This window comes from Mercenaria mercenaria, unplaced genomic scaffold (genome assembly GCF_021730395.1).
Source record: "Mercenaria mercenaria strain notata unplaced genomic scaffold, MADL_Memer_1 contig_3906, whole genome shotgun sequence".
Lineage (NCBI taxonomy): Eukaryota > Metazoa > Mollusca > Bivalvia > Venerida > Veneridae > Mercenaria > Mercenaria mercenaria.
Genome location: NW_026462092.1, coordinates 65,532 through 78,762, shown reverse-complemented (window position 1 = coordinate 78,762; position 13,231 = coordinate 65,532). Strand labels below are relative to the sequence as shown.

Sequence of the window (13,231 nt, the reverse complement as noted above, 5' to 3'; positions counted from 1 at the left end):
CTCAGACACAAGGCCTTTCCTGACAGCCGCTAACTCACAGCCTGTGTCTCTCAACACCTGAACTTCTTTATCACCTATATATCCTTTCTTCAATACCAAGTTCCTTTTACCTGTTGCTGACTGAATGGTACAGGTGCTTGCTATGACCGAAACGGATTGTCCATCTCTTAATATAAGTCGTCCATCTTCTATGTTGTCTTTTACTTTTTTGTCATATAATGGTACAGCTATGCATGAAGCTGAAACTTTTCTGTCATCAACCTTTCTGTCTTTCTGTGGTTGACCTTCCTTTCTCCAGTTTGTGAGTGTAGACTCTTGCGTTCCATGCCTATTTCTCTGTCTTTCCTCGTAGGATCCCCTACTAGCTAAAGCTGCACCGCTTATTTTCCTCTTGGATAGGTCTCTGCATTCTCTAGCTATATGACCTTCCTTATTACATATGAAACATATTGGCTTCTTAAAAGCTGGCTTTTCTCTTTGTGTAGGCTGGGACACTGGCTGAACCTCGGTCGAAGGCTCTGGCTCTTTGCTGCATGACAAATTACTTCTATTCAACCGGTTAGATGTGATAGAGCCACCATGAGCTTCAATATATTGTTCTGCCAACTGTGTAATCTCAGCTCTCGACTTTGCAACTCTTTCCTTTAAGAATAAAGCAAGGTCCTTGGAACAAGTTTGGATGAACTGTTCTCTGATCATAAGGTCTTTCAGCATTTCAAACGTATTGTCAACTTCTGCCATTTCTGTCCATCGACTGAAATACCTGTCCAGCCTTGCCATAAACTGAAAAACAGTTTCACCACGCTCTGGCTTGCATTCCCGGAACTTCAATCTAAAACCTTCTTCTGTTAACTGATAACGCTTCAAAACTGCTTTCTTTAATGCCGTATAGTCATTAGCTTGGTCTGGAGGCATGCTTGTGTATACGTCCAGGCCTTTTCCTGTGAGTAATGAGCTGAGGCTGACAGCCCATGTCTCTTCTTTCCATCCCTGGCTTTTCGCAAACCGCTCAAATCGTTCGAGGTATGCATCCATATCATCTTTACTTTCCTCGAACTTCGGTAGCCTTGGCCGCAATGTTTTACTGCTGAAGTGCTCAGCACCTTTATCAGCTCCTAAAGCTCCGGCTTCAGCCTTTAGTTTTAACATTTCAAATTCCTGCGCTTTCAAAACTCGTTCTTCCTCTTTCAAAGCTCGTTCCTTTTCTAAACGTTCCAACTCAAATAACCTTTTCTCTTTTGCCTGTTGTTCCTCATATGCCGCAACTTCTCGGCCTGTTCAAGCTCAAAAAGTCGTTTCTTCTCAGCTTCCTGAGCCTCGAACCTACGTTGCTCATCATCATGACGCCGCCTTTCCTCATCTCGTCTCAGCATACGCTCCTCACGTTCCGTATATTCCTTTTCTTTCCTATCTACAAATCTATGAGCTCTGAACCTGAGAGACCCATACGTTCACCAATCTCAACCCATTTATCGTAGTTCATCTTTAAGCTTTAGGATGGAACTAACTCTAAAATTCAACTATATGTGACTCAGACTACCTTCAGTCACAGCGCCTTCTGGTACACCCACAGACCGTTTAAACCACTAGTCTCTGTACCTCCTTGGATATAGATCCCGGACGAGCCCCCAAATTGTCAGGATACTCGTTATATGACCCAGGGAAGTGCCTACGCCTTTAGTATCTTGAACAATGGTTTGGGTCCAATCACTAAGGTGACTATGTCTTAGACTAGCTGACAAACGAATGTAGAATGTCCTTTGTTTAAACGTAAAGCTGGTGAGACCAAATATCTCAGATATAGAATTTTCCTCTGGCTACCTTGCCTAAATGATTCGTGTACCAATGATTCGTAAGTGATTTCTTTTATGAGCTAGACAATTTCAGGGATCAGGCAAATCACTAAATGTTTCAAACTAACAATCTTTAATTAAAAATGATTAGCTCAAACTCCTATAGGCTGGAGACTCTATACTTGACTGGTCTTTTTGTTGAAGTTCCCGTCAGACAATGTCTTTGAATCAACAACATACGAGTCCTACCGCATAGATGCTCGGCCTCTGTCCTCTCAAACTCTATATGATTGCCCTGACTCCTGGATGCTCAGCGCCTATATGCTATCATATGTAGCATTCAACTACCATATAGGTATTATCCCCGATGCCTTGGCTGTACTTCGCCAATAATGCTGAACCGTCTATAGCTGGAACTCTCCTACTATCTCAGTAGATTACCAAACTCTGGGTCTCTGTCTCAGCTTCCCGATGCTCAGCCTATATGTGCTATCGTCTATAGCATTCAATTACCTTTAAGGTAAAACTCCTTTGCGCTGGCCCTATAGCTCGAAACCTTACCGAAATTCTGCTACTCTTCTTTAGTCAAAGAACTTCCAAAGCCTTTTTTTTAATAATTTATCCGCCCTGACAGGGTGACTGCAATAGTCTCCTTCTCAAGGTACTGGGATAAATTATAAGTTGAATCCTCGATGTGTCTTCTTTAACCGCTGGATACCGAACGAGCTCTCTGTCATCCATCTACCTATTTATACCCCAGCAGACGTGCTATTTTTAGACGTGCTATTTTTAGAACTTGTTTCTGATTGGTTCAAATTTAAACACAACGTCTTACAACGAGTACCTGCTCTATTAACTATCTGGTTCCCTTTTAACTTTTGTATATGACAATGTGCGAAGCAGGGACCCAGTCATCCATATAATAAACCCAAATCAGCCATAAATGACCCAAATTCTATTATTAACAGCAATTCAACAATAATTATAGCAAAGATAGCATGAAAATGGAGTCGAGCACTATCTGTGCTCTTATGTTACGTAATCAATACATCAATTCTACAAATTATTCTGACAGCAGAATATTGATAAACAAAAACACTTGAAAATAGTACACCAAAACATGTTTTTGGTAACAAGCTAATTTCTGAACAAACTTTCGGTAACTTAAAACTTTCTATTAGAGGAAAGAAAGTTACTACATAATCATACTAAATAAGATAAACCGAAGAATGTGTGTACGTTAACATAACTAAGATACATTCAATGGGATTAAGCTGTAACTCAATAAGCATCGGTGCTGTCTCGTTGAAACAGTAAGTGTTATAGTATATCAGAAAGAAGAGTAGCTATAATGAAGTATAAAAATTATATAAAAAGTTCAGTTATGGTACCGTAGTTTAATAGGTTACCTAATGCCCAGAGTAAAGTATTATCAACATTATAAGATCAGGAATATTTCAACAAAATTAAACACTAACTTATTTATTCAACAACTGTCATACAACCTGAAATTTGTAGAAATTTACATTAAGTTTTAAACGATCTACATTTGAAAAAACTTGTGTCAAACTGATAATGTAACAATGTATTTTCTGAAACCTTGACTACAGAATGTTTAGTATTCCTCTAAAATTTCGACTACAGCACGGACCATATAAAGTACAGCTCGTATTTTTGAAAGAAACTTGTTAAGAGAATATAATAAAAAGTATGGGAAGTAGTACATTAAAACAACATTGAGTAGACCTGGAGTAGACATGCATATTTACAGCACATGTATAGGAAATGTAAACTTAAAGCAAAGACATGGACACAACCGTAACTGTTTTTCTTTTCTCGTAAATAAAATAAAATAAAATACACAACGTCACTAAAATGACATCGTTATTGTATCTACAACAAAATATGTAAACATTGTCAAATAAACAGAGAATATTAGGTTAGTGTCTTAAATATTTATATATTTTAGACTCGTTAACAACAAAGTTTCAGCTCCTGCTTTTTTTCGCACAAAGGTCAAATGAATTTAAAATGATAAAAAACAAGAAAACCAGGATTTTAATGTTTATTCTTGTTTTTGGTTTTATTTTTTTTTTCTAATTAAATTTACTCACCAAATATGTACGTGTCTTTCTAAAACGATAATACAAAAAATAATTCATTTGCCTGAAGAAAAGTTATTAGTTTTAACTACTTACTTCTTGCTGTCGATAAAATTGAAAGGTGCAGTTCTCCATAGTATTTTTTGTTGGGTTTAACGCCGTTTTTAAACAGTATTTCAGTCATGCAACGGCGGGCAGTTATCCTTACCAGTGTTCCTGGATTCTGTACGAGTACAAACCTGTTCTCCGCAAGTAACTGCCAACTTCCCCACATGAATCAGAGGTGGAGGACGAATGATTTCAGACACAATGTCTTTTATCAAATCGTCACGGAGAACAAACGCCCCGTTCTCTATAGTATGGAAGTGTTTTGACATTTCAAAGAAGAGGTGATAATCATGTTTCTGCGCAAAACTTTTGTCATTTTTATCCTCTATCAATGTACTAAATACTTTTGTTTCAAAATCTTGCTTTAATTGTTGAAATGTTTTACATTTTGTAAGTTTTTTCTCACAACTGGTTTAAATGTATTTATATTTATATTATTATATAATTTTTAAGATATATTTACAAGTACAAAACAGATCTTAAAGATATATAATAATCATGATAAATTATGAAAGCTTAAAACGTATTACAGTTCTATCACCAAGTTGTAGTTTCAACACAGAGAAATTTCTTAATTTGACAAACATGGATATACAGCATTTAATGTCTTATGAAAGATTACACTATCACTAGAATCTGCACATTTGATTCGTTTGCTGAACAACAGTCGTTTGTATAACACATATGCTCCGACCACCAAAGATGGCCTTTTAGACTGAGGTAATTTAGTCTGTAATTAAGCTTAAACTTTCTCCGTTTATTGATTGGAAATTGTCTTTTATATTATGTAGGTCAATATGACCTTTGACCTACTGAGAGGTCATCTACTGAATACAGGCAGTCATCACGTGAAGTCTCGCTACTGTAGGGTCAAGAGTTTTCTAGATATTGAGTGGACACTATTTTCAGTGTGACCTTGACCTACTGTTAACCAAAACAATAAGGTTAGTCCACTAGCCAACGTCGGTCGGTCGTGCTGTTTGACAACTGTAAGGTCAAACTGCCTTTAGATATAAAGAAGTAACTAATTTCGTTCTAAATGTCACTTGGACCTGGCCTATGATGTACTGACGCAAAAGAACAATAATGATCATCTACTAACCACAGACTATTATCCTGTAAAGTCTGACTACTGTATATCAAATGTTTTTCCAGTTATAGATCTGAACAGTTGGACGGACCGACCAGCCGACAGACCAACTTGATCAAACAATACACCCCATTTCTTCAAAAGAGGACATGCACACATTTCAGTACAAATATTTCAACAGTATAAAATCCTCTATTTTGACAAAAGGGATACCTATACTACAATTTTTATTCAGCGGGGCATTGTTATAAAAACAAAATTAGTTACAATAAAATGAAAATAAAAACTTTGTTACAGCGTGTATTACAAAATAAACATCACTTACATATTATATGAAACTCTCCGATTAATATAGAAAATATCTTAAACATTAATTTGAAAATTTATTCTTTGTGACATACATTTATTTAATGACAATAGGCAAAATCACTGCCCGAGGTCCAAAGGACCGAGGCTCTATAGTATATACATATTGAATGGCTTTCCGGTCAATAATCAAAACCATTGATTGAGAACCAAATTCATTTAATAAGTGTTCAATAACATGACATAAAAATAATATTTCGTATTCTTCTTCTTTAGTCCAGCAAAATTTAGTGTTGAACTACAGCCCGGTCATTCGCAAAAACTCTGGGCTGGCGAATTATATAACGAGTCCTATAATAATTTTGACTATTGACCAACAATCATTCAATATGAGTTTTATTACAGGACAAACGAAGTTCATTTTCAGTTTCATTTTGAATTTTTTGATGTATTAGCCGAACAAACACGTGTTGAATATGTACCGGCAATATATCAAAACCGATGGACCAGCGATTTATGTATTGAGTCATGTAATAATAGTGATTGTCACATTATATACATATTTTTCGATTCTCTGTATTCCAAAGAAAAACATCTCAAAGTATTATATTAAAATAAAGATAACTAAATCTTCTCATAAGAATGACTTGTAAGAGGTATTGCGCTTTTACAAGTTCAGTTAAAGATATATTATGCTTTAGTTTCATATTCAATAACATGAACAGTTACTCCACTGTGTCTAGTATATAAGTATTCAAAATATGTCTGCTTATATAAATAGCTCAATGTGTAAGCTATACTATTCTACATACTGACAAATTTGTATCAATACACACAGTATGAAAATTTAATGTGTCACTAAAGATGCATTTACAAAAACATATGACAATTAATTTAGCATTATGATATTAATAAATCAAACTGGATTTTACATAACCATATCAATATACATGTTTATTTTTGTAGTCAGTTTGCTGATTTTCTTAAAAACTGTGTAGATACAGCACGCTAGTAACTCGCCTTATGTCTATTAACACAAAATTAAAACAGAATCACGACACATTCTGTTGTTCTGTTGTGGAAGAACTCAAGTACTCTACCAGCTAATAGAATTGAATATTGGATTTTTATTGGCTTCCTTCCCCCAGTCTTTCACAGAATGAAGCGATAGTGATAGACGACTGTCAGCTTCTACTAATATTTGTTCATATGTCCGAGACGAATGTTTGGCCGTTGAATTTCAAACTGAAATGTAAATGAGGGGTAGCTGGCATTAATTATATATTAAGCAGTCGCATTAAATTTGTTTCCTATAAAACTGTGCTGTTTCCAGTAAGGTCGTTTTGGTACTTCATTCTAGAAATGTACAAATTCTAACAGCACTTGCAATGTGACTGACATGACATTCAGGTGATTCAAATTAGGAAGTCACACATATTCGATATCAAATGAAATAGCTCAATTGAACGAAATTGCAGAATAACTAAACTTTTGCGCATAATATATCAGACTAATTTACTAACTAATTTTATTTTTTTCTGTTGTATATGATACCTTTGATTCCGTGTCAATGTAGTCATAAACAGACGGGACAGATGTAGTGTGGCTGTATGTCGATCCATTCCGTGACCTTGACACAGGACTAATATAATTTGAAGGCTGATAAATGTAAGTCTGTAAAGTAAAGATACTCAAAAATAAGTGAAAGTTAACAGAAATATATGTTTATTCGCTCATTATAATTCAGTTCTTCTATGCAAACTAGCAAACTTTATATTAATATTTAAGCTATTTTAACAGGTATAATCATTATTTTGACTTTAGAGAGGGAGAGACAGAAATGCAGGTGTACTAGATCAACTTTTGAACGTCTGTTTGATCTTCAAACAATTTCCTGCCGATTAGATTTATCATGTTTACTATTTAATTTTGCCTGAAACTTTTTATCAATACCTTTCATGTATGGTGTTATTGTTTTAAATGATAGATCACGTATGTATACATTAGTGTGCTGTTGTTTGGAACTGAATTTTAGACTGGTTATCTTCAAATTGAATTTAGAACATTTAGTACCTCTTCTCCTGTTCTGTCTTTCATCACTTTATGCTCCCGTCCCTGTACATATTTTGTGTCAGGTAGTCCCGACTCGTACTGATTTTCACGTGCACGTCCACCCGAACGATGAAAGAAACCATTTGATGAACGTGAATCGTCCATCTTGTCGAAACGAAGGTCGTCCATGCTTACAGATTTTGAATAATCTGCCTTTGGTTCGCTAAAAGAAACTTCTTGTTTTAATTCAGTGTTTATACTTTTTCTTCATTTCAATTTATAAACTGCAGATTATATACAAATATATATCATATCGTTTTGCATTTACATTATAAAGCAGGTGGTCCGGTAGTCCAGTGGTATTCAAAGGGGATCGAGATAAAGGATTTTTTAATATAATTACAAAAAATGAACTACAATATCCAGGATCTCATACCTGAGTATGAAACGTAATGCTAAATAATTAAAATATGGCTAATAATGTGCCATTTTACCAAAGACATTCTACTTGTTGTGACTTTATCATCCTTTATTTTGGCTGGCATTTGCCTAAATTTGATGTAAGGTGTACAATGGGGTACGGGTCGGTAATTTCAAATATCTATGAAAATAGATCAGATTTGGCTTTGATATTTTTCTGACTGATATTTACCTAAAATTGATGTAAGGAGTACAATGGGGTAATGGTCGGTAATTTCGAATATCTATGAAAATAGATCAGATTTTGTTTTGATATTTTTCTGACTGATATTTGCCTTAATTTGATGTAAGGAGTACAATGGGGTAATGGTCGGTAATTTTAAATATCTATGAAAATAGATCAGATTTGGTTTTGATATTTTTCTGACTGATATTTGCCTAGATTTGATGTAAGGTGTACAATGGGTTAAGGGTCGGTAATTTCAAATATCTGTGAAAATAGATCAGATTTGGTTTTGATATATAACAATTATGATAAGCTTCAACTGAAATATAAGTTTTCAACATGCACTTTGTATGTTCTAGGAAATATAAATTAAAACAGCAAAAAAAAAAAAAAAAACTAAAGATACAAAATTGACCAGTTTTTAAACCTTTTTTTCTTAATAAATATCTAAAATGCACGGTGACCCTAACTTTTTTCTTTCCGTTTTGAAGCATTTTGGGTGTCATTAAAGGTGCAAACTATTTTTAAAATCTTAAGACTTTTTTTGTAGATTTGTATTACGTTTATTCCATTTAAAATAAAGTAGGTGGGGTAATTATGTTAGCATGTAAAAATGAAAGACATTTGTTAGGGACAATTATGCTTATATAATACTGATATCACCTTGCATTCACAAAAACCAATAAGACCTGAAGTCCCTATAATATTTAGTGGGATATCATATGTTCATAAAGAACCTGCATTTTTTTCAATTTTGCAAAATTTCAGAAATGCTTAAACAGAGGGGGAAGAAAATGCCATATAAAATCAAAACGAGTTCCACGACCTGTGCTTTTTCTTCTCTTATTTGTCTTAGAAACTAAAGATTTTCAAGCTTACAGATTATGAACAAATTCTTAACCATAGACAAAAATGATAATACATACTTAACATGCTATAATCATTCAATTTCGTCTTACATTTAAACTGTTGAAGCGCGGATATTATTCCAAAAGAGGTCGTCTGCTCATACTGAGTTTAAAGTATGGACAAAGTCTTTGATACACTCCAATATGCAACGATATGTTTCTATTTGGTTTAGACCAACTATGAGAAAAAGTCTTTAATTGATTTTTGTATGTTGGGCTATTGCCCACTTGAGTGAGACTATAATGTCGAATAATTTCTTGAAAAACTGGTATTACTTATTGGCTTTACGATATTTATGTTGTCAGAGTTACAGAATATCGTTTGGTGTCGGCCGAGATAGTTTAGCATTATTGCAATACACCATCGGTATTAAAATTGTGTCTCTAATACATGTGCTCATTAGATAAATCCTCAATATCTATGTGAAAAAAGGATGTGTCTGTACAATTGCAACACAGTGAGTTGCTCTATTTAGTGACAAATGACTGAAACAATAGGAATTCGTACGTGACATGGATAGACAAAACGAAAGTGAGATAACAATATATTCTTTTACTGTTTTAATTTATGAATTGTAAGCTACAATATAGAATATCCAATTTTATGAAAATCAAACTGGAAGTTAGAAATAACAGAAAACATTTAATTAGGTCATGGGTCATCATATACCTGTCAAAATTTGTCATTAGTTTTCATGAGCTGTCAAAATCATTTTTTATCTCTCTATTCTGCAGATGCATTGTTTTTGTAAGTATCGTGGTCGGATATTGTACTGTGTAACTTACATTACATTTCACATTAATAATAATTTGGGCTTGAAATTGCTTTGTTGAGCTCACCGAAGTCACGTATGAATTTCTATCATTTTAGTTAAAAACTGTATTGTCTGTTATAAAGGTACCAAATCTCAATATCAAGATATAAGAATTGCCCCTTTCTGGTAGACAAAGGAAACTATTTGGTTGAATCACAACATAACGGTTTTTGGAAAGAACTGAATATTCTTTGCTTTTTTGTTATTCACCGGAAATTCAAAACGTGACATCACCTTGAATTATAAATTTCTAAAATAGATATAGCATTATCTAAAATGTTTTAGTAAGACGGTTTAAACCATAAATAAATCATTTTCGGAGCTTAAGTGGCACTCGCTTAATAGATTCTCTGGGCTATATTATTTATTATCGATTAAAATGCATTCAGCTTTTTTTTGTGCGGCAAACAAATATATCTTGTGATCTTAATATATACCTTTGTTTATGTCCCTTTCCATTTCTTCTCAATAAAACAACAATCACAACAATAAGTATCAGCAACACACCTCCTCCGCACCCAGCTCCTATTCCAATGATATCACTTTTAGCCAAGGCAAGATTTTCGGTTTTCTTTATGCAGGTAGGCCCATAATATACGTAATCACTGTCGTCGCTTTTACATCTGAAAATGATAGAAAAAATGGGACTATACATATGCTATGTTCGAGATAATATTAGTAGTATTTAAAGTTCATTTTATATAATAGTCTTACACAGTTACACTATCGATATATTATAAATATCCAATGGCTATCTTTCAGTAAATATTTTATATTTAGACATTTATTTCAAATGTGTTAAATCCTCCTCAAATATATTTACCTTTACTTGATATATAAATTAAATGCATTTGTAGAGCTACATTCGTGAGTACAAAATGTAATAGCCGACTACATAAAAAATAAAACCTATTTGTTATAGTGGTAGCACCCATGTTTATACTTTTTCAGCAATACATGTATATAGCGCGTACTATTTTAACCTAATGCAAAGTTTTGTTTGTTTTTTTTGGGGGGTTTAACGCCATTTTTCAACAGTATTTCAGTTATGTAACGGCGGGCAGTTCACCTAACCAGTTTTCCTGGATTCTGTACCAGTACAAACCTGTTCTCCGCAAGTAACTGCCAACATCCCCACATGAATCAGAGGTTGAGGACTAATGACAGACACAATGTCGTTTATCAAATAGTCACGGAGAACATACGCCCCGCCCGAGGATCGAACTCACGACCCCGCGATCCGTAGACCAACGTTCTTACCTACTGAGCTAAGCGGGCGGGCTTAATGCAAAGTACAATCTATACAAGTAAACATGTTAATTTTTATGTATACACAAACTATAATTATGTAGTATTTGGTCATGTTTTCATTATGAATTTTTACTCCATTATTGGACATTCCGAATGCATGCATTATTGTTATGTAGAGTTGCACATTCTTTCACATTGTGTTAATTAAGGAATAATAAGTTCCTATGTTTGGTTTATCGTAGAATAACCCGTGTTTTGAGTTCTTATGCGTAAGAATATATCACGAAGGCCGTAGGCTAGAGTCATATATTGTTTCGCATAAGAACGAAAAGCTAGGATTATTATACGATAAGTCACACTTGGGAACTTTTTATTTCTATTCTAACACGAAATACTAGTATCAACAGAGTTAGAAAAAATGGTAACTACTTTTTACGACCGTGCTACACACCTGGATCGGATGACGATTTTTCACCCGAAAAATTTATTGCAGAATAACCAGATTTTGCTCTGCATGTACGTACGAGGAATGTTCCAAAAATAATGTCATTTGTGTTTTATTTCGCGGAAATCGTGTCATGTGTACACAAAACCACCTCGTGTCGATAGAATGATCACTGAATCGTAACATAGGTAAATATCGCGCTCACACGTTCACTGACCTTGGTACAGTGTACATTGCTTTATAGCGTATTCATTACACTTTACACAAAATGACTGGGAAAAGAGCTGAAAATGTGCTTGAAATTAGGGCCTACATAAAAGGTAGGTCGCTACTCGGCATGAAGCTTGTAGATATTCACCGTGAGGTGTGCGACATTTATGGGGAGGGTCAAATGTCTCACAGGACTATTTGTAGGTGGGTAGCTAAACTTAAAACCGGACAGCAGCAACTCAAAGATGCTGCTCGCACAGATCGTCCTACAACAACTACGTCGAAAGGTAACATCGAAAAATCCTCAATTTGCTAAAAAAGGATGCCCGATTCACCTTAAGGCAACTGGCCCAAATGACAAACTTGTCGTTAGCACGAGTTCATGGAATTTTGAAGAAACACCTAAAACTTAAAAAAATACAAGATGGATACCCCATTTGTTAACAGATGAACAAAAGAAGACCCGTGTAACAATGGCAAAAAAACTTCAGAACATGTACCTAAAATACAGCAAAAAGGTTTTTGATAATATAGTTACTGGTAATGAAACCTGGTTTTATTATTTTGAACCAACGCGGAAGTATTCCAACCGAATTTGGGTCACCAAAAATGCGAGACGCCCAAGTATTGCCAAACGAATACGAACGGCGAAGAAGGTTTTGTATGTATTTTTTCACTCATAAGGGTCCAACCATTTAAATTCCGGTACCAAAAGGCAGTACGGTCATAGGAAAATTCTATAAAAAAGTTGTTCTAAGAAAATTGAAGAACTACTACAAAAGTCGCCGCCCCAAAACAGGACTTAAGTACCTCCGACTTTCGCATGATAATGCACCCGCTCACAAGGCACGCACTGTGACCGAGTTTTTGGAGACAGAGAAGGTTACCGTCCTTCCACACCCTCCGTTTTCGCCAGACCTGCCCCCCCTGCGACTATTTTCTGTTTCTCAAACTTAAATATCATCTGTCTGGAAAGAGATATAAATCGAGAAATGCCCTTGGATCTGCTGTTTATCAGTATCTGATGGGTGTTCCCATAGAAGAGTATGAACAATGCTTCCAAAGAGGACTGACCGGCTCAAAAGATGTATTCAGGCTGACGGAGAGTATTTTGAAGGACAGAGCAAGTTAAAATGATCAGAACATTTGCAGTATAGGAGAACCGATGCAAGTGACATTACTTTTGGAACACCCCTCGTAGGTTATTCACTGGTCGTGTTAGAATGAATAATATATCTGAGATATGTCTAGCAATAAGAAGCCATACAGCTGTATCCACAAATAAACTTACTTGCATGTAGGTTCTTTTAGCCGTATGTCGAAATAACAAGTTCCACCATTAAAGCATTTATCTTTATATCGTGATTGCTCGCATTTATGTACACATTTTATTGCATTTCTTGAAGATTCACAGTCTTTACTTGCGTCACATGGTTTGTCAAGGAGTTTGCAAATATTCTTACTCTGATCTTTTACCACTGTTTGTCGTACAAGAAATGGTAAAT

At 34.9% G+C, this 13,231-nt stretch overlaps 1 protein-coding gene across 1 annotated transcript in view; it reads right to left on the bottom strand.

The window, feature by feature from the left end:
- Positions 1 to 6,046: 6,046 nt before the first annotated feature.
- Positions 6,047 to 13,231, bottom strand: part of LOC123537974 (proteoglycan 4-like) — a 54,566-nt gene continuing 47,381 nt past the window's right edge. The window contains exons 7-11 of the mRNA XM_053534688.1: positions 13,018 to 13,204; positions 10,258 to 10,443; positions 7,473 to 7,674; positions 6,954 to 7,073; positions 6,047 to 6,644 (exon numbers count right to left, since the gene is read on the bottom strand). Coding sequence (XP_053390663.1) covers positions 6,594 to 6,644; positions 6,954 to 7,073; positions 7,473 to 7,674; positions 10,258 to 10,443; positions 13,018 to 13,204 — 746 coding nt within the window. The 3' untranslated portion in view covers positions 6,047 to 6,593. The remainder of the gene's footprint in view (positions 6,645 to 6,953; positions 7,074 to 7,472; positions 7,675 to 10,257; positions 10,444 to 13,017; positions 13,205 to 13,231) is intronic.